This window comes from Pristiophorus japonicus, chromosome 11, assembly GCF_044704955.1.
Source record: "Pristiophorus japonicus isolate sPriJap1 chromosome 11, sPriJap1.hap1, whole genome shotgun sequence".
In the NCBI taxonomy this organism is placed as follows: domain Eukaryota; kingdom Metazoa; phylum Chordata; class Chondrichthyes; family Pristiophoridae; genus Pristiophorus; species Pristiophorus japonicus.
The window spans coordinates 63,031,617-63,052,604 of NC_091987.1; the positions used below are offsets into that span (position 1 = coordinate 63,031,617).

Sequence of the window (20,988 nt, forward strand, 5' to 3'; positions counted from 1 at the left end):
GGAGAGACGAGGTCATGAAGAGATTTGAAAACAAGGATGAGAATTTTAAAATCAAGGCGTTATCGGATCAGGAGCTAATGTAGGTCAGTGAGCACAGGGATGGTGGGTGAACAGGATGTGCATTAGGATATGGCTGGCAGAGTTTTGGATGAGCGCAAGTTTATGGAGGGTGGAAGATGGGAGGCTGACCTCGAGTGCATTGGAATAGGCAAGTCTGGAGGAAACAAAGTCATAGATGAGGGTTTCAGCACTACACTGACTTTAGAACTGGAGTGCACGTCCTGGATTGCTGTGGGTCTGGAGTCACATATATAGATCAGACTGGGTAAGGATGGCAGATTTTATTCCCTAAGGGACATTAGTGAACCAGATGGGTTTTTACGATAATCCAGTCATTTCATGGTTCACATTACTGATGTAGGTGCGACCTCCCAAATCCAGAGTTCCAAACTCCGGAATGTTCCAAAATCCAGACATCGCGATGATCCATGGAGACATAGTTCGAAATCCGGACATTTTTTTAAACGGCGATAGCAGTATTTTTTCGGAATTTTGCGCCAAAAATACCGCTTTTTTTTAAAAAAAGGTCCAGCGGTAAAAATCAGTGGAAACCGTGGTCGGTCCTCACCAACTTTACTTCGAGGCCGATAACCGCTGCTAGTTGGGCCGGGGGGAGGCCGGGGGGGGGGGAGACGCAAAAAAAACATTGCAATAAATAACACATCACAAAATATTCACAAGATTCACTATTGAATCGCTGAAAAAGAATGAAACAATAACAACTTTAACTTGCCTTTTTTGCAGGTCTTCATACTTACTGTTGTCCCAATGGCTGCAGCGCAGGTTTTTCTCTAGCGCTTTTTGTCCGCCCAGAATACGGCCGGCTGAAGGTTTCCGAAATCCGGAAATACCTGAACCTCGGCCCGGGCGTTTCCAGATTCGGGATGTCGGAAATACCTTCCGAATCCAGACATACTCAAAATACGGAACGGCCTCGATCCCAAGGTTTCCGGCTTTCAGAGGTTGAACCTGTACTAGCTTTTTATTCCAGATTTATTGAATTAACTGAATTTAATTCTGCCGTGGTGGATTTGGACTGATGAAAGTTAATAAAATCATTAACATTAATAGTGGGGAAAATTGGAGCTTACGTTTTGAAAATCAGAATTCTGGTGTCCGGTTTATATTTTTTAGAAATGTTGAGGCACCTCACTTTCTGCAGGCCAATCCAATTAGCACATCTGTCTGTGGACGAATTCAAATCACCAGGGGGCAACAGAGGTTGCCTTTGTCAGAAAGGAAAATGAGAAATATTTTTTTAATTTTGGAAAATTGTTTCAAGCCATAAAAGAATACTGGAAAGTGCTAACTTTACTGTAAACAAACTTGCAGAATAGGCAAGTAAATGACAAATGAATTTCAGTAGATAAGTGTGAGGTGGTACATTTTGGTAGGAGGAATAAGGAGGCTACCTACTCCTTGCAAAATAAGAGACTAAATGGAGTTAGAGGTGCAAAGGGACCTAGATGTATAGATTCACAAATCATTAAAAGTAGCAATGCAAGTTTTTAAAAAAGCCATAAGGTCAAATAAAGCACTGGGGTTCATTTTTAGTGGAATAGAATTCAAAAGCAGAGAAGTTATGTTAAACTTGTATAGAATCTTGTCTGATTGTCTCATGATTTAAGACGGTGGGGTGGCAATATAGCATTACAATATATATGCTTTTAAGTGTTTGCTGTTTCTGCTGTTGATGATGTAAAAGTTGTTATTGTAAACTTAGAAACATAGAAAATAGGTGCAGGAGTAGACCATTCGGCCCTTTGAGCCTGCACTGCCATTCAGTGAGTTCATGGCTGAACATGCAACTTCAGTACCCCATTCCTGCTTTCTCGCCATACCCCTTGATCCCCCTAGTAGTAAGGACTACATCTAACTCCTTTTTGAATATATTTTGTGAATTGGCCTCAACAACTTTCTATGGTAGAGAATTCCACAGGTTCACCACTCTCTGGGTGAAGAAGTTTCTCCTCATCTCTGTCCTAAATGGCTTACCCTTTATCCTTAGACTGTGACCCCCGGTTCTGGACTTCCCCAACATTGGGAACATTCTTCCTGCATCTAACCTGTCTAAACCCGTCAGAATTTTAAACGTTTCTATGAGATCCCCTCTCATTCTTCTGAACTCCAGTGAATACAATCCCAGTTGATCCAGTCTTTCTTGATATGTCAGTCCCACCATCCCAGGAATCAGTCTGGTGAACCTTCGCTGCACTCCGTCAATAGCAAGAATGTCCTTCCTCAAGTTAGAAGACCAAAACTGTACACAATACTCCAGGTGTGGCCTCACCAAGGCCCTGAACAACTGTAGTAACACATTCCTGCCCCTGTACTCAAATCCCCTCGCTATGAAGGCCATCATGCCATTTGCTTTCTTAACCGCCTGCTGTAGCTGCATGCCAACCTTCAATGACTGATGTAAAGTTTGCCCATGGATGAAAAGGTGGCGCTCAAAGGAGTTTGTGGCCCGCTCAGTGGAAAAAAAATGAGAGGGAACATTGGTGATTCTGGTCAGTGGTGATCCCCAGGATGTTGATAGTGGGGGGTATTCAGTGATGGTACTCCTGTTGAATGTCAAGAGGAGTGGCTGGATCATTGCCTGGCACTTGTGTGGCATGAATGTTACTTGCCACTTACCAGCCTAAACCTGAATGTTGTCCAGGTCTTGTTGCATGCAGGTATGGACGACTACATTATCTAAGGAGTTGCGAATGGAATTGAACACTGTGCAGTCATCAGTAAACAGCCCCACTTCCGACCTTTTGATAGAGGGAAGGTCATTGATGAAGCAGCTGAAAATGCTTAGGCCTAGGACACTGCCCTTAGCAACTCCTGCAGTGATTTAATTTAATAGATTTTTGTTGGACTGAATTTAGATTTCCTGCTGGACTGCAGAATTCTAATGACTATAGCAACACATTTATATAGCATCTTTAATGTAGAAACACATCCTGCTGCACTTTATGGAAGTGTAATCAGACAAAGAGGGAGATATTAGTAAGGGGACTGAAAAGTTGCCCGAGGTGGATTATAAGCAGACTCTTGGAGGAGAGGGAAGTGGAGAGGTTTGGAGAGGGTTTTCCTGAGCATAGGCCCTGGGTGGCTGAAGACATGATCACCAATAGTGGAGCAAAGGGTGGGGGGGGGGGGCGTGTGCGCGATACATGTGTCAGGAATGCAGAGTTCTCAAAGGGTTGTAGGGCTGGAGGAGTTTAGAGATAGGGTGGTTCGAGGCCATGAAGGAATTTAAACACAAGGATGAGAATTTTAATATTGACACTTTGGGGGATTGGATGCCAATATAACACACCAAAACTGACCAAAAAGGTGTAGGAAAAGGAACTTTGAGCTGTGAAGTATTATGCTATTGTCGTGGATAACTGTGCTGGTGGTACTGTTCTGATTTTTGTGATACGGTATTTTTCTTCAACGTCTGGTCAGTAATATTGTAATATTTCCTACAATGGAAATGCTGCACTCTTGGCAGCAGTGGAGCTTACATTCTAATGTTGAATTTAAAATGGTGTTTGATAGCTAAGATTTTTAATAAGCTGTTAAAATTTAAAATGTTGCTCGATGACAAACGTGAATCATGAGTGCTTTTTTCAGATGCAAAATTTACTCTCTTTTTTTTTTGTAAAGATATTAGATCCCTTTCCCCTATCTTAATCAGCTAGGCACACCCTGCAATGGAGAGGGCGGGTGGATGACTAGCTTCCAAACCTCGTTGCTCATAAACATATGGGGAGGTTACTCCTTTTCCAAAAAAAATTGGGGCCTTGACTTTGCATCTTCACACAATAGTTTGCTGGCTTAGCAGTGTGTGGAATCAAACCTTTGTCCCCCATTGCTTTGCAGCATATCAACCAATTTTGTAGTATCTTAAGAGAATTAACTAGAATTTGTGTGACATTTTCATTAAATTTAAATGGTCAATGCAAAGCAGGCCCTGTAACTGAAATTAAATGAGTGCCTGACTCTAAACCAAGAGGATGTGAATTTGAATCCTCGGGATTTTGGTCATTTGGACTTGTTGCTTCACTCGGATAGATGTCCTTCATCGGTTATTCCATTAGTTTTTCACTGAGTACCTACTGAAGGCATGCAGAAACAGGGTGGTTTCATTCTGGGAGAATAAATTTAAATCTTCTAGTTTGTGACACTGGAATTGCATACAACCCAGACTGCTTCAATGGGAATAGGTTGTGTTTTTGAATAGTGTGCAAGGGAAGGAGATAAAATATTACTTTGGTGTGAAAATATATCCTGAAACCTATTGCTACAGTTCTAAAGCCATATTGTATCTTTTCAATTGTTTTAGCTTTTGTATAATTTGAGGAGCAGCAGCATTTCCCAGATATAAACGTAGTTGATATCGAATTTTCCTGATTTTACCAATCCATTTAGGAACATGTGCAAGCAGATATACTTCAATATTAAAAAAATACAGTAGGAGTTCAGCATTCCAGTCATCCTGAAACTGAATATAACCCTGAAGTGTTGATGTATATAGCAATTATTGTGCACTACAATAAAGGCTACGAGTTGAATAAAAGTAAGGTCCTCATAACCATTGCATTCTGTTGCATGGACCATTGCATTCAAATGTTCATAGGTTGAACTTTTACTGTATTTTCATTAACTTACAAAGCTTACTTTATTAAACTGCCTTTGTGGTTTTCCTGTTTCAGTGGAACAGTAACATACACACTTGTAAATTGTCTAATTCAAATCAAGTTTAAAATGTTCTCTGCTTTGTGAGAGAGAAATTTGCATATAAAGCTATTTGAACAATTGTATAATATTCATCTGGGCAATGATTTAAAACATTGAGAGGTTTTTTTTTTCCACATAAAAAATTGTCTTACATTAAAAGCAGTATGAATACTGTCAAACATATAGTGCAGAGCTTTTTGTAACAAAAGTAGGGATATAGTTAATTAACTAGTGTTCCTGTTTTGCAGGCTGGATGCATCACACAGTAGAGCCACTTGGAGACAAAACTACTAAGGAAAACTTTGCTATTCAGTGTCTCCAGAAATCTTTAGAGGCAGATCCTAACTCTGGCCAATCCTGGTACTTTCTTGGCAGGTAAGAATGAAGTTAGTTGACACAATTTTTGATTATTATTTTACAAAAAAATCTGTCATCCTTAATCTAATTTATCGAACACATTCTGAAAATTTGAAATCCAGTTCTGATGAAGTCTTATACCTGAAACATTAACCTATCTTTCTCTTTCAGATGCTCATTGACCTGCTGTGCATTTCCAATATATTCTGTTTTTATTAGTAGTTATTTTTCCTTCTTGCTCTTGAATTTGGTATAATCCAAAGGTCATTAATTGTTAGCAAAGCTGTCATTGCTGTACAAGATCATTACTGGAATAAAATAACAATGTCATTTATACCAGGATTATAAATAGCTGCGGCTCACCATTGTACTTTGACCCTATTCGCAGTGTGCAATACCACCAACTTTGCCTATGAAACTCTCTCTTGGACGGTATTGATACCCAAAAATGTGTCCCTTTTGTACAGCATCTGCAGCAGTAGCTGCTGACCGTCAGAGCGACTGGGATTGTTGTTTCGCCCATGTGAAATGGGAGGGAGAACAGCCAGTTGTCGTGGTGCACATTGGTACCAACGACATAGGTTAAAAAAAAAGGGATGAGGTCCTACGAAACGAATTTAAGGAGCTAGGAGCTAAATTAAAAAGTAGGACCTCAAAAGTAGTAATCTCGGGATTGCTACCAGTGCCACGTGATAGTCAGAGTAGGAATCGCAGGATAGCGCAGATGAATACGTGGCTTGAGCAGTGGTGCAGCAGGGAGGGATTCAAATTCCTGGGGCATTGGGACCGGTTCTGGGGGAGGTGGGACCAGTACAAACCGGACGGTCTGCACCTGGGCAGGACCGGAACCAATGTCCTAGGGGGAGTGTTTGCTAGTGCTGTTGGGGAGGATTTAAACTAATATGGCAGGGGGATGGGAACCAATGCAGGGAGACAGAGGGAAACAAAAAGGAGGCAAAAGCAAAAGACAGAAAGGAGATGAGGAAAAGTGGAGGGCGGAGAAACCCAAGGCAAAGAACAAAAAGGGCCACTGTACAGCAAAATTCTAAAAGGACAAAGGGTGTTAAAAAAACAAGCCTGAAGGCTTTGTGTCTTAATGCAAGGAGTATCCGCAATAAGGTGGATGAATTAATTGTGCAAATAGATGTTAATAAATATGATGTGATTGGGATTACGGAGACGTGGCTCCAGGATGATCAGGGCTGGGAACTCAACATTCAGGGGTATTCAACATTCAGGAAGGATAGAATAAAAGGAAAAGGAGGTGGGGTAGCATTGTTGGTTAAAGAGGAGATTAATGCAATAGTTAGGAAGGACATTAGCTTGGATGATGTGGAATCTATATGGGTAGAGCTGCAGAACACCAAAGGGCAAAAAACGTTAGTAGGAGTTGTGTACAGACCTCCAAACAGTAATAGGAATGTTGGGGAGGGCATCAAACAGGAAATTAGGGGTGCATGCAATAAAGGTGTAGCAGTTATAATGGGTGACTTTAATATGCACATAGATTGGGCTAGCCAAACTGGAAGCAATACGGTGGAGGAGGATTTCCTGGAGTGCATAAGGGATGGTTTTCTAGACCAATATGTTGAGGAACCAACTAGGGGGGAGGCCATCTTAGACTGGGTGTTGTGTAATGAGAGAGGATTAATTAGCAATCTCATTGTGCGAGGCCCCTTGGGGAAGAGTGACCATAATATGGTGGAATTCTGCATTAGGATGGAGAATGAAACAGTAAATTCAGAGACCATGGTCCAGAACTTAAAGAAGGGTAACTTTGAAGGTATGAGGCGTGAATTGGCTAGGATAGATTGGCGAATGATACTTGGGGGGGTTGACTGTGGATGGGCAATGGCAGACATTTAGAGACCGCATGGATGAATTACAACAATTGTACATTCCTGTCTGGCGTAAAAATAAAAAAGGGAAGGTGGCTCAACCGTGGCTATCTAGGGAAATCAGGGATAGTATTAAAGCCAAGGAAGTGGCATACAAATTGGCCAGAAATAGCAGCGAACCTGGGGACTGGGAGAAATTTAGAACTCGGCAGAGGAGGACAAAGGATTTGATTAGGGCAGGGAAAATGGAGTACGAGAAGAAGCTTGCAGGGAACATTAAGGTGGATTGCAAAAGTTTCTATAGGTATGTAAAGAGAAAAAGGTTAGTAAAGACAAACGTAGGTCCCCTGCAGTCAGAATCAGGGGAAGTCATAACGGGAAACAGAAATGGCAGACCAATTGAACAAGTACTTTGGTTCGGTATTCACTAAGGAGGATACAAACAACCTTCCGGATATAAAAGGGGTCAGAGGGTCTAGTAAGGAGGAGGAACTGAGGGAAATCTTTATTAGTCGGGAAATTGTGTTGGGGAAATTGATGGGATTGAAGGCCGATAAATCCCCAGGGCCTGATGGACTGCATCCCAGAGTACTTAAGGAGGTGGCCTTGGAAATAGCGGATGCATTGACAGTCATTTTCCAACATTCCATTGACTCTGGATCAGTTCCTATGGAGTGGAGGGTAGCCAATGTAACCCCACTTTTTAAAAAAGGAGGGAGAGAGAAAACAGGGAATTATAGACCGGTCAGCTTGACCTCGGTAGTGGGTAAAATGATGGAATCTATTATTAAGGATGTCATATCAATGCATCTGGAAAATGGTGACATGATAGGTCCAAGTCAGCATGGATTTGTGAAAGGGAAATCATGCTTGACAAATCTTCTGGAATTTTTTGAGGATGTTTCCAGTAAAGTGGACAAAGGAGAACCAGTTGATGTGGTATATTTGGACTTTCAGAAGGCTTTCGACAAGGTCCCACACAAGAGATTAATGTGCAAAGTTAAAGCACATGGGATTGGGGGTAGTGTGCTGACGTGGATTGAGAACTGGTTGTCAGACAGGAAGCAAAGAGTAGGAGTAAACGGGTACTTTTCAGAATGGCAGGCAGTGACTAGTGGGGTGCCGCAAGGTTCTGTGCTGGGGCCCCAGCTGTTTACATTGTACATTAATGATTTAGACGAGGGGATTAAATGCAGTATCTCCAAATTTGCGGATGACACTAAGTTGGGTGGCAGTGTGAGCTGCGAGGAGGATGCTATTAGGCTGCAGAGTGACTTGGATAGGTTAGGTAAGTGGGAAAATGCATGGCAGATGAAGTATAATGTGGATAAATGTGAGGTTATCCACTTTGGTGGTAAAAACAGAGAGACAGACTATTATCTGAATGGTGACAGATTAGGAAAAGGGAAAATGCAACGAGACCTGGGTGTCATGGTACATCAGTCATTGAAGGTTGGCATGCAGGTACAGCAGGCGGTTAAGAAAGCAAATGGCATGTTGGCCTTCATAGGGGATTTGAATACAGGGGCAGGGAGGTGTTGCTACAGTTGTACAGGGCCTTGGTGAGGCCACACCTGGAGTATTGTGTACAGTTTTGGTCTCCTAACTTGAGGAAGGACATTCTTGCTATTGAGGGAGTGCAGCGAAGATTCACCAGACTGATTCCCGGGATGGCGGGACTGACCTATCAAGAAAGACTGGATCAACTGGGCTTGTATTCACTGGAGTTCAGAAGAATGAGAGGGGACCTCATAGAAACATTTAAAATTCTGACGGGTTTAGACAGGTTAGATGCAGGAAGAATGTTCCCAATGTTGGGGAAGTCCAGAACCAGGGGTCACAGTCTGAGGATAAGGGGTAAGCCATTTAGGACCGAGATGAGGAGAAACTTCTTCACCCAGAGAGTGGTGAACCTGTGGAATTCTCTACCACAGAAAGTTGTTGAGGCCAATTCACTAAATATATTCAAAAGGGAGTTAGATGAAGTCCTTACTACTCGGGGGATCAAGGGTTATGGCGAGAAAGCAGGAAGTGGGTACTGAAGTTTCATGTTCATCCATGAACTCATTGAATGGCGGTGCAGGCTAGAAGGGCTGAATGGCCTGCTCCTGCACCTATTTTCTATGTTTCTATTTTGTACAAAATTTGTTGACCTTAATCTCAACTGGCCTGATTTAGCCAGAGCCTTGCAGCAGTAAGTGACAATGGTTAAATTGGATGAAGCGCCTCAGACCTACTTGATCTTAAAACGAGAATAGAGGCAGAAGAGAGGATTTCCAGTAAGAATCAGGTAGAATTGATACCAAAATGAATTTGAAGAGATTCTAAAGATAATAATAATACTCATGTGAGCAACTGGAAGATCGTAGGTTTAACCAAAGATCAGAGTTTTTTAATTCAAATACTCCTAATCTTCCAAATAAGTTTCATAGTATTGGGAAAGACACTAAACCTAGCTCGGAAAGGTCTTGTATGGCCCACTGGTTTTAGAACATTACACTCGAGCAATTTAATGCTCGATGAAGTATAATGTAGATAAATGTGAGGTTATCCACTTTGGTGGTAAAAACAGAGAGACAGACTATTATCTGAATGGTGACAGATTAGGAAAAGGCGAGGTGCAACGAGACCTGGGTGTCATGGTACATCAGTCATTGAAGGTTGGCATGCAGGTACAGCAGGCAGTTAAGAAAGCAAATGGCATGTTGGACTTCATAGCGAGGGGATTTGAGTACAGGGGCAGGGAGGTGTTGCTACAGTTGTACAGGGCCTTGGTGAGGCCACACCTGGAGTATTGTGTACAGTTTTGGTCTCCTAACTTGAGGAAGGACATTCTTGCTATTGAGGGAGTGCAGCGAAGGTTCACCAGACTGATTCCTGGGATGGTGGGACTGACCTATCAAGAAAGATTGGATCAGCTGGGCTTGTATTCACTGGAGTTCAGAAGAATGAGAGGGGATCTCATAGAAACGTTTAAAATTCTGACTGGTTTAGACAGGTTAGATGCAGGAAGAATGTTCCCAATGTTGGGGAAGTCCAGAACCAGGGGTCACAGTCTAAGGATAAGGGGTAAGCCATTTAGGACCGAGATGAGGAGAAACTTCTTCACCCAGAGAGTGGTGAACCTGTGGAATTCTCTACCACAGAAAGTTGTTGAGGCCAATTCACTAAATATATTCAAAAAGGAGTTAGATGTAGTCCTTACTACTAGGGGGATCAAGGGGTATGGCGAGAAAGCAGGAATGGGGTACTGAGGTTGCATGTTCAGCCATGAACTAATTGAATGGCGTTGCAGGCTCAAAGGGCCGAATGACCTACTCCTGCACCTATTTTCTATGTTTCTATGTTTCTAAAGCTTACTTGAAAGCAGTGAGGAGAGATTTTATATAAAAACTGATGGTTCAGAATCCTGGTCACAGTTAAAAGGAAGCCATTTGATTTTAAAAAGTGTCAAATTAAAGTGTTTGCTATGCTATTCTGAAAAAATGCACATTAACACTGAAACCAGTCTAAATTATTTATCTTCACTGACTTAAAACAAAAATACTTTGTCATAATTTAATGCCCAAAGTATTCCTGGAGTCATGAACAAAGATTGCAACTCGCAAAACAGTCCACCTAAGGAAGCTCCTTCTGACCCGCACTGACAACTTCCAAGTGACTGCTCGCTGCAATGTCACAGTGGGGCAGCTGCAAGGTTTGCTGCACTGCCAGTCATTGCCAGCTGTTGATTTAAAGACCAACGTGAATAGAGATGGTAAAGCCCCGAAACAAACTGGGAAATGGGAAACCCAAGGTCGAGCACTACAGAACTTCCCCAAGAGCCCTTTGTAAGGAGAAGCAGGACCTTTATTTTACTGCTCCAGTGCTCATAGTGCCAGCAGTACAGAGCACCAAATTCAGCGACAGACTCATTGCATCACCGAAACTTTACCACTTCGCCCACTGCACAGCACTAGGGAACCTGTCATAACCCAGTACTGCCTCTCAGCAGGGCTGATTGGGAAGACTCATCCAGCTGCCACTTGTAAACTAAGACATCCTCAAAGCCTCCCTGATAAAGTGCAACATCCTCACCGACACCTGGGAGTCCCTGGCCAAAGATTGCCCTAAGTGGAGGAAGTGCATCCAGGAGGTCGCTGAGCACCTCGAGTCTCATCACCGAGAGCATGCAGAAATCAAGAGCATGCGGCAAACCAATCCTACCCACCCTTTTCCTCGAAGCCTATCTGTCCCACCTGTGACAGGGACTGTGGTTCTCATATTGGATTGTTCAGCCACCTAAGGACTAATTTTTAGTGTGGTAGCAAGTCTTTCTCGATTCCGAGGGACTGCCTATGATGATGAAGATGATGATGATGATGAATACAACAACATCATGACTTCTTAGTAGAATTAATTACTATCAGTAAAGGAATGTTTCATGGCGACAAAGCCATTGTCAGTAGAGGCTCGAGAAGTAGGTTATTACGATGAGTCCACCATAGTCAGGTGGGTATTGATGGATCATGGCTTGGATTTAGGGTTGGGGAAAGGGCTTATCAACAGTTAATTTAAAATGCAAGAAATCTCAGACCTTCTGTTTGGCACCCTTGGCTTTGGCTTAGATGACGCCCTTGCCCAAAAGAATGGGTTTCAAAATTGCTGCATTGTCAAAGATGGGTCATGATTCGGTGAATAACTGAACAGTTCCCCTACTTTGGGTTATGGGTGTTGCTGACACTCATCTCAAAACAAGGTATGATTGTCCAGGTTGCACGTTCTTGTTGGGATACCAATCATCTAAAATCTGGGACAACTATATTTGATAAATTATGCATACTCAGTGAGAAGTTTGCTCATTCTGCATGTGTGAGGTTGATGTGCTTTTGTTTCATTAAAGTCATTAATCTAGTTGTGATGTTTGGTGGTTATGTTGCATGCTTTGTACAGAGAATTGCAACTTGCGCAGTGTATATTGAAGTAACTACATGAAGCAGGTTATGGCAGACCAGTCATCTGAAGAGAATAAGTTAACGTTTTGTGTGCAGAACCGAGATAGAATAGGCAAAGGGGCATATTAATACAATCAGAACAAGGGGAAGGGGAGTGATGTGTGTGTGTGTGTGTGTGTGTATAAAAAAATTCATGATGTAGCATATTTTTTTTCTATCATAATTAAGTAATGACCAGAAACATTAAGACATTAAAGAGACAACGGGTGTTCAAATAGTTTAAAGTGAAAAACCTGGGGAATTGAGCCAAACTGAGAGTAATGGAAAACTTGGAGGTTAAATGTGAAATTAAAACAGGTTTTAAAATGTGGATAGAGTTCAAGTCTTAAGTTTAATAAAGGCAGTGCTCAGACTACAGGGTCACAGATGTCCAGGAGAAAGATAAAATGTTGGGGGTGAAATTGGTCTTCGGTGGTAGCACACAATAAGTGATAACAAATAGAGGCAGGTATGCAAACCTTGAATGCATTTAAGAAATAATTTTATACTGCAATGGGGCACTGTAGGGTGCTTTTGGAAGGATGGACCAAATGACCACCTCATAATTACCTTGTGCAGTGAAACACCTCTCTTATAATTATCTTCCACACTTATTAAGGCAACTTCATGTACATTTTTTTCAAAGCACAAATCAAGTTGCAAAGTCTTCTGTGGCCCAGTAACACTCGTCTTGTCACAGTTTCAGATTTTCCATCTTGGGAGTTCAAATAATAATTGATGTAGATTGAAGTATAGTATAGGCTGTTGTGACTAATGTGAAAAGCAGTGCTGCCAAGGTAGATCATATTTTGGTCAGTTTCAAAGTAAGTGTTGCACAGTTATCCAGAAACTTGATTTTCCTGCAGTTTATCTGCAGCCAGTGCCCCACTAGGGTGATGACCTGTATTTTTAAGCTATTCCTTTTCCCTTTTGCTCTCCACGTGCCACACATAATCTGCAGCTAAACCGACTTCTATCCCTCAGGATTACATCAATACCTTTGCAGTGAGCTCTACGAGGTATGCAAAAGCAGCCAGATTTGATTCTCTGTTCACTTTCCCCACGCACTATTGAATGACATTGAGACGATATGGCTGAAGATGGTAACTCAGTTTGTTGGGTTATTGCAGGGCTAAAATGGATACATTTTAATATTGGGGAACAGCTGATGGGACCATTGTGAACTTATTAAGCTTTGCCTTGTAGTAGACTTCAGCTATACATCAGTGGCTGACCAGCTCCAGGAGATTTAAACTACTTCTTGGCAGTGGTCTCATACCTCGCAAATGACTTCAGTCCTGAATAGGGTTGCCAACTCTGGTATTCATGGAGGCTTCATTACATGACCTCCCGCCATTGGTCGCCCAATACATCAGTTCTCAAGGTGCACCCTCTTCCCACACCAATTGGAAAGCAAACAGACTCTTGATTACCTGATTGGCTGATTCTTGATTGTTAGTCAAACAAATCTGTTTCCCATTTCCAGTATTTTAATAACTAATAAGTGAAAGTGTTCAAGGAAAATGGAAAAAAAAACATCATTTTTGTTTAATGCCCCTATGATTTTTCTCCCAGGTTGCTAGCAGCAGTGTCCTGGAGATTAATCTTTAATTCCTGGAGACTACAGGAAAATGTTGACGGGTTGGCTACCCTGCTCCTGAATTACATTATACAGTCTGATGCAAAGTAGCTTCTGCTTTGTATTAAGAGACTCTAGTGTAAGTAGTCAGTAAGAAAAGTTTGGCTCATTCAACTTGTGTTATGACCACAACAATTCCAGGCTTCTCTTCACACTATCTGCAAAGGCAGCTGCATGAAATAATCTACATGCTTTATAAAGTGTTATTAAGGTGTTAATTTAACTGTTCCAAGGTTTCGACCTCAACATTAAGCAAGAGAGATCCCCACCTCTCTCTGCATCAGTTTGGCATAATTCACTCTTGCGTGGAATGTGAATGGGTAAAAATATTGATTGATTTATTTTTTTTTACCTTTGGTGTTGCCTTCCTCATTCTTCAGATGCAGTTTAGCCTCCATGTACAAAGCTCCCTTCTGGTCAGTTCTCTGTTAGTACAACTTGGAGGTTCCTTTTGTATGTCTGATTTTGTTGTATCACTTGCTCTCTTCTTGTGTTCCATTGACTGAGGTTTGCTTCCAGAACCATGTGCACACATTCACATCAGTGGTGAGAATACTGACAAATACATTACACAAATTTTGAATCAAGTAATTCTTAATCCAATTCTCCAAACCCTACAAGCAGGGGTACAGTAGTGTATTGGTTATGTTGCTGGACTAGTAATCCAGAGGCCTGGACTAAATTGCCTATAATATATTTATTTGAAACTATGTTCAATTCCACCATGACAGTTTGAGAATTTGAATTCCTTTTTTTTTAATCTGTAAAAGTAACCATGAAACTGGATTGTCATAAAAACCCAACTAGTTTACCCATGATGTCAACCATGGCGCAGTGGTAGCACTCTCACCTCTGAATCAGAAGGTCGTAGGTTCAAGTGCCACTCTAAAGACTCGAGCACATAATTTAGGCTTACACTTCAGTGCAGTACTGAGAGTGCTGTATTGTTGGAGGTGCCATTTTTCAGATGAGATGTTGAACTGAGACCCTGTCTGCCCTCCCGGGTGGACGTAAAAGATCCAGTTTGGAGAAGGGGAGTTCTTCCTGGTGCCAATATTTATCCATCAACCAACATCACTAAAACAGATTATCAGTCATTCCCACAATAGTGTTTGTGGGTCCTTGCCATGCACAAATTGGCTACCATATTTCAATGCAATAGTGACTACACAGCAAAAGTATAAAGTGCTTTAAGACACCCTGAGGTCGTGAAAGCTGCTATATAAATGAAAGTCTTTCTACCTGGTCTGGCCTATATGTGGCTCCAGTCCTACACCAATGTGGTTGACTCTTGACTGCCCTCTAAAGTGGCCTAGCAATCCATTATTTTATCAAACCGTTGCAAGAAGGAGGTCCACTACCACCACCTCAGGGCAACTAAAGATGTGCAATAAATACCAACCTTACCAGCGATGACTGCATTCACGAGAATGTTATTTTAAAGTTTGTCATTCTTGAAAATTATAGTAGAATGGCATTCAAAGAATGAGGAAGGTCATATCTAAAGTAAGTCATATTCTTGTGTATCCATTAGCAGCTGTATCCCGTGCATTACATATGCCTTTGTGTTTTACTGTACATATTAAATTAAACCGTCTTAAGTATTAGTTTCAGTGGAATATGCTTTAAGAAGCATTGTGCAAGATATGTGGCAACGCCTTAAAATAAAATTGAATGTTCTCTTTTTTTACCTCCATTATTATCTAAAGTATTTGGGGGCTTGAATTGGCAAAATAACATCTAGTTTGTGTGTATATATTCTGAATTGTAATTGGTATCTTTCTTACAGGTGCTATTCAAGCATTGGCAAAGTTCAGGATGCTTTCTTATCATATAGGCATTCCATTGATAAATCAGAAGCAAGTGCTGATACATGGTGTTCAATAGGGTAAGAAATGGCAGATGCTTAAAACTAGATGGTCAGATTGAAACATGGGAGTTCTAGCAATATTAGTTTGACATTTTATTATCTGCATCTGTTCAGTCCTGTTTGCTATTTTGTTTACTGTCTTAGGGTGTTGTATCAGCAACAGAACCAGCCAATGGATGCTTTACAGGCCTATATCTGTGCTGTTCAGTTAGACCACGGACATGCTGCAGCCTGGATGGACCTGGGAACACTCTATGAATCCTGCAATCAACCTCAGGATGCAATTAAATGTTACATAAATGCAACTAGGAGCAAAAATTGTAGTAATACTTCTGCACTCACTGCAAGGATAAAGTACTTACAGGTAAACTGGTTTGGGGTGTGGTATCTAAATGCATAATCATCTCAAAAGTTAAATGAAATATTTCTAATGGATTTAAAGGATTTACATCTATGGATTAGACAAGGAACTTCTATATGGGTTTGCTATTGACTAACCATATTGCACAGAATTAGAAAGATATTTTTAAAGCACCAATTTAGTTTAAACTGGTTCAGTAGTTAGCCAGAAAACATGCAGACAGAATTCCAAGGAATATAACTTATTGGGCAATTTAGGCATTATAAGAGGTTAATTATGTCAGATGTCTCCTGCTTGAATTGCACTTTTAAAATAGAAGTTAGCGTTAATAGATTTGAAATCAAATTAGCTTTATGCAGTACTGCATAGCAGGTTATATAAATGGCACTGTTAAAATCATGTCCGACCTGGAAGACGGTGATTTGAAGAAAGCAGTCAGTTGCTTTCCACGGCTTGAGGTCTAATTGGAGGGGAAAATTGTTGAAAGGTCCATTAATTTTTTTGCCAAAATTGCCTGCTATATGGTATCTTAAGTGCAAAGCTATTCTGCTTTTTCTTTAAGTCCTACCTGCCTACAACAATATTTCTACATCAGCCATTGTTAATGCAAATGACAAATTCTTCTGTTAAAAGCTGCAGTATCCTTCTTTGTTTGACTTCATAGTCTGAGGAAATTTTCAGATCCATTTGATAACATTTTCTAATGGCCTAGTCGGTAAAGGTGTACTTGGTGTAGCAGTCGGCAACAGGAAGGTTACAAACTACATTCCTAGTCTGTGCTGAGTTGCTGATTTCAACCAGGATTTCAGTTGGAGCACTCTAGTTGCTCTCCGAGCTCTTTGAATAGGAAAGGGAAAACACAGCCACGGTCCCACTCTGGATTGCAATTCAGTAACCCCTGCTGGAAATTATTTGGACATCTAGTGAGGATAGGATTGGTCTTGGGTGTGAAGACCTCTGTGAATGACATAAGAACATAAGAATTAGGAGCAGGATTATGGCCATACAGCCCTTCGAGCCTGCTTCACCATTCAGTAAGATCATGGCTAATCTTTGACCTCAACTCCACTTTCCGCTCCGATCCCTTGATTAACCTAGAGCTATTTTTGAATGCTGCTGCTACTGATCCTGTAAGCTACTCTATCTTCTCGTCTGTCCCAGTGTGATCTTGGGACAGTAACAGCAAGCCTTGTGACCAAGAAGAGGGCAGAAGAAATATCAGCTGAGCCTCATACCTGACCTCATCTAATATCCATGTGTACTTTTCAGCAGGGGTCATTGGATAGTAATAAGGAACTGGAACTCTAACTAAGATTTTTGCCTATTTTCTCCTTCACCTAGCTAGTAAGGCTATTTGTAGTGCTCATACTGTCGTCCTTGCTGAAATCAGCTAACTCAACACAGACCAGAGGTTAAAGTTAGGATCTTCAAGCCTATATCGCTCAGTAAAACACCAGGCCATGCGTTTACTTATAAAGCCAGAAGATGCACTGATAGCTACATTTTATGGAAAAGAAATCATTCACAATGTAATTGACACTACTCTTTTGCACCAAACAATTGTGATTTATATTTTCAATACAGCTTGATTTGTTTTCTGTGCACACTCATGCCTCATTCTCTATACAAGTACTAGTACTAAATATTTCTTCTTTTGGAAGCAAATAGAATCATAAGATGTTTATAGCCTAGAAAAAGCTATTTGGCTCACCATGTTTGTGCTGGTGCTTTGCCAGAGAAAACCAAAATTAATTCTACTATCCTGCTGCTTCCCTGTAACCCTGTTTTGTCCTCTGCTTCAAATGTTTATCTGTTCTTTCATTAAAAAATCTAATCTCTGTCTCAGCTAGTCCCTGTGTCAAAGTATTCCATACTGTAAGGTTGTGTGTAAAGATTTTTTTCCTAACCACCTCATTCTGTAACCTTGAACTTCCCAGTTAGAGGAAATAGTATTTCTTTACTCGTCCTGAAAATCCATCTTTTTTTAAAACTTCTAACTACAATTTCTTGTCCCATTGTTTTCTAAAGTTAAAGTTAATGTCCTATCTATAAACTATAAACAAATTACTAAGTTATTGTACTGATTTTTTTTTAATTGTTTCAAACTATATTATTATTATTAAGGGTATAAAATCTGTAACGGGGAGGAGTCAATACACTTTCTATAAAGTGAAAATATTCGAGGATTGCAAAGTTAGTAGGCAAGAAGTTTTTTGGAGATGCAAACACAGAATGGAATTCTGTACTTAGGAAAAAAATTCCCTTGCTGCAAATCTAATTTTGATCCTTATTCAAATAATTTATTGGGCTCTAATTTGCGGCCCCTACGGGTGTGTACAAGGTGCGCACGCGCTCGTAAGGACTGCCCTAGTTCCGGGTTTCCGTACATACAGAAGGAATCCTCATAAGCATGCATGGGGACTCCTTTCTTTTATTGGTTGGGCTGGCCAACGTGATCCTAGGTGTGCTTGCAAACTGTGTGCACCCCTGAGATGTGTGGGTCTCTACCTGCGGGTACCCAGAGAGGTACCCGCGAATCACCGTATCTCTTGGACCATCAGGTACGCGGATCGGAGGCATTTCCCCGTGGGAAGCCTCTGACCGTAACTTCAGGGCCGTTTTCTCTCTCCTATTAAACAGTATTGTTCGTTTTATCAATGTCCCACTGTTGCATATTTTTTTGCTGTTTCTCTCTTAGCTTTTTCCTCCACATTCTCACCCAAACCACTTGTGGCTATTCAGTGTTCTTTAGCCTGAGTAGTTCAGCACAGATCTTTGACTTGTCTGCAGTTGCAGCTGCTGTAATTTCCCTGTGAGAAGCACGCGTAGGATGAGAGAAAAATAGTAATGGGACCTCTACTTTTTCAGTGTCTACTTTGACTTGTTTTCTTTTCTGGCTACTATTTGAAAGTGCTTCAGGTTCTTTTAAGCATTTTCTGTAGATTGGTGCTTGCAAAAAAAATTATGACGTTTACAATGTTTTTTTTTAGTACATATGAGTCAACTTAAAGGAAACTGCAGCTTTTAAAGGTTTGAATCGAACATTTAGGTTAATTTTGAATTTAAGTATAATAGAAAAGGAGGCCATGTCAAAGATATTAATTACACCGCTGATCCCCAGGAGATTTAATCACTATGATGTACCATATTACTGGGAGAAAATTGTTGCATTTTAAATTGAAAACTATAGTATTTGTATAAAAGATAACATTAGTTTTCGTTCTGATTTTTTTTTCACCGCACACAATGCAAAATTAACAAAAAAAAAATTAAAACAGGGGCAGGTTGCTAAAACTTCACACAAATGTGTTCTGTCACAAGTTTCATTGAAATTTTAGTGTGATCATAAAGCCACAAGTGTTACATGATTGTTGAGCAATTAGGTGGTTTGTATGACTGATCAGTTAGCTTTCATTTACATAATCGCATCACATACTTTTTACAGGCCCAGTTGTGCAACCTTCCACAAGGTAGCCTACAAAGTAAAACCAAAATGCTTCCCAGTATTGAGGAGGCATGGAGCCTACCAATCCCAGCAGAACTTACCTCCAGGCAGGGTGCCATGAATTCAGCTCAGCAGGTGAAAATTATTTGTACCTCAATTGTACTTAAGCATTTTAGCTTTATAGTTTTAAAGGTACTTTTTAGTGGCTAATACATATACATACACACAAAACAGTAACTGCACAAAACTTCATCAGTGGTAGGATTTGAAGAAATATGTTCAATGGATTACAACTATTTGGGGCTATGAGATTACCAAAATATTTTTAAAGGTCCTAGAGCTGATGAGATCAAAATTGTTGATTTCTCAAGCTATTGGAAAGTAAATGTTGAACCATCCTATTGTATGCAATACTTTGCACTATTTGTACATAAAGCTGTATTTATAGATAGTTACAACTATTGCCCAGAACTGCTCAGATTTTTTTCCTTGGTACTCAACTCTTGACAAAAATGGGAGTAAGAAATTAGTCCAAACAACACTTAGTCATTGTTCAGCTGGTGAAAAAAACATACTCTGTGATTACTACTGCACAAGTGCAAGACAACGGGAAAATCAAAAACAGAAAGAAAAGGATATCTTAAAAGTACACGGGAATGTTACCTAAAGATTTTATTTCCAATGCTCTTCTTTTGTGTATAGGCTTGTAAACCTCACCATCACAGTAGTGAACCATTAGTAGGCCTCAGTCAGCAGCCACAGCAGTCCTTACCACTACACATGGTTCCTTCTAACCAAGTAGATGACCTATCCAGTCCTGCTAAAAGGAAAAGGATGTCCAGTCCTACTAAGGTAGTAATTCAGTTGGTTTGGTTCTATTCTAACCTTTTGAGGACCGTATGATTATTTCAGCATTCAAATGAAAAGGGAACGAGGATTAAATTGAGTTTATAAAAAAAAAATGCTTCTGAGAGTTTAAAAATGTTCTATGATGACGAGCATCCCTTTTAGAATGGACTCTATTCAACATGAAATGTACACTATTTTTTACAGTTGATCTATAATGGAAGACATGTATATCATTTCAACATTTTAAAATGGTTTAGTATTCCGCACCAAATGTACTGTGGAAAATAGGTTTCTTAAAAAAATGACGAAAGGACCTTAATGATAACATGACCTTGTGTAACATCTGCTCTCTCCAGTTAAGACAATGAATTTAAAATAATATGCTGCAAGTTTATGATCAGTTGGTGTAATGCACACTGATGTGCAACAACTACCTTCATTATGTTGTAAAACGTCCTAAGGTACTTCACGGCAGCATAACCAGACAAAAATTGACTGAGCCAAAGGAGGAGATATTAGGACAGCTAACCAAAAGCTTGGCCAAAGAGATTGATTTTAAGTACGGTCTTAGAGGAGAGGGATTTCGGGAGAGATTTCCAGAGCTTGAGACCCAGATGGCTGAAAGCACAGCCGCCAATAGTGGAGCAAAGGAAGTGAGGGATGCACAAGAGGCCAGAATTGGAGGAACGCAGAGTTCTTAGAGGATTGTTGAGCTGTAGGAGCTTACAGAGATAGGGAGGGGTGAGGCCATGAGTGATTTGAACACAAAGACGAGAATTTTAAAATCAATTTGTGTTCAGAGACCAGGAGCCAATGTCGGTTAGCGAACACGGGTGATGGATGAGCAAGACTGGTGCTAGTTAGGATATGGACACCAGAG

At 40.7% G+C, this 20,988-nt stretch overlaps 1 protein-coding gene across 2 annotated transcripts in view; it reads left to right on the plus strand.

Annotated features, from left to right (window-relative positions):
* Positions 1-20,988, plus strand: part of kdm6a (lysine (K)-specific demethylase 6A) — a 424,338-nt gene that overhangs the window by 313,871 nt on the left and 89,479 nt on the right. The window contains exons 12-16 of one of the 2 annotated variants that reach the window (XM_070893443.1): positions 5,025-5,151; positions 15,373-15,471; positions 15,598-15,817; positions 19,260-19,394; positions 19,962-20,111. In XM_070893443.1, coding sequence (XP_070749544.1) covers positions 5,025-5,151; positions 15,373-15,471; positions 15,598-15,817; positions 19,260-19,394; positions 19,962-20,111 — 731 coding nt within the window. The remainder of the gene's footprint in view (positions 1-5,024; positions 5,152-15,372; positions 15,472-15,597; positions 15,818-19,259; positions 19,395-19,961; positions 20,112-20,988) is intronic. The other variant, XM_070893444.1, reaches the window with a different exon arrangement.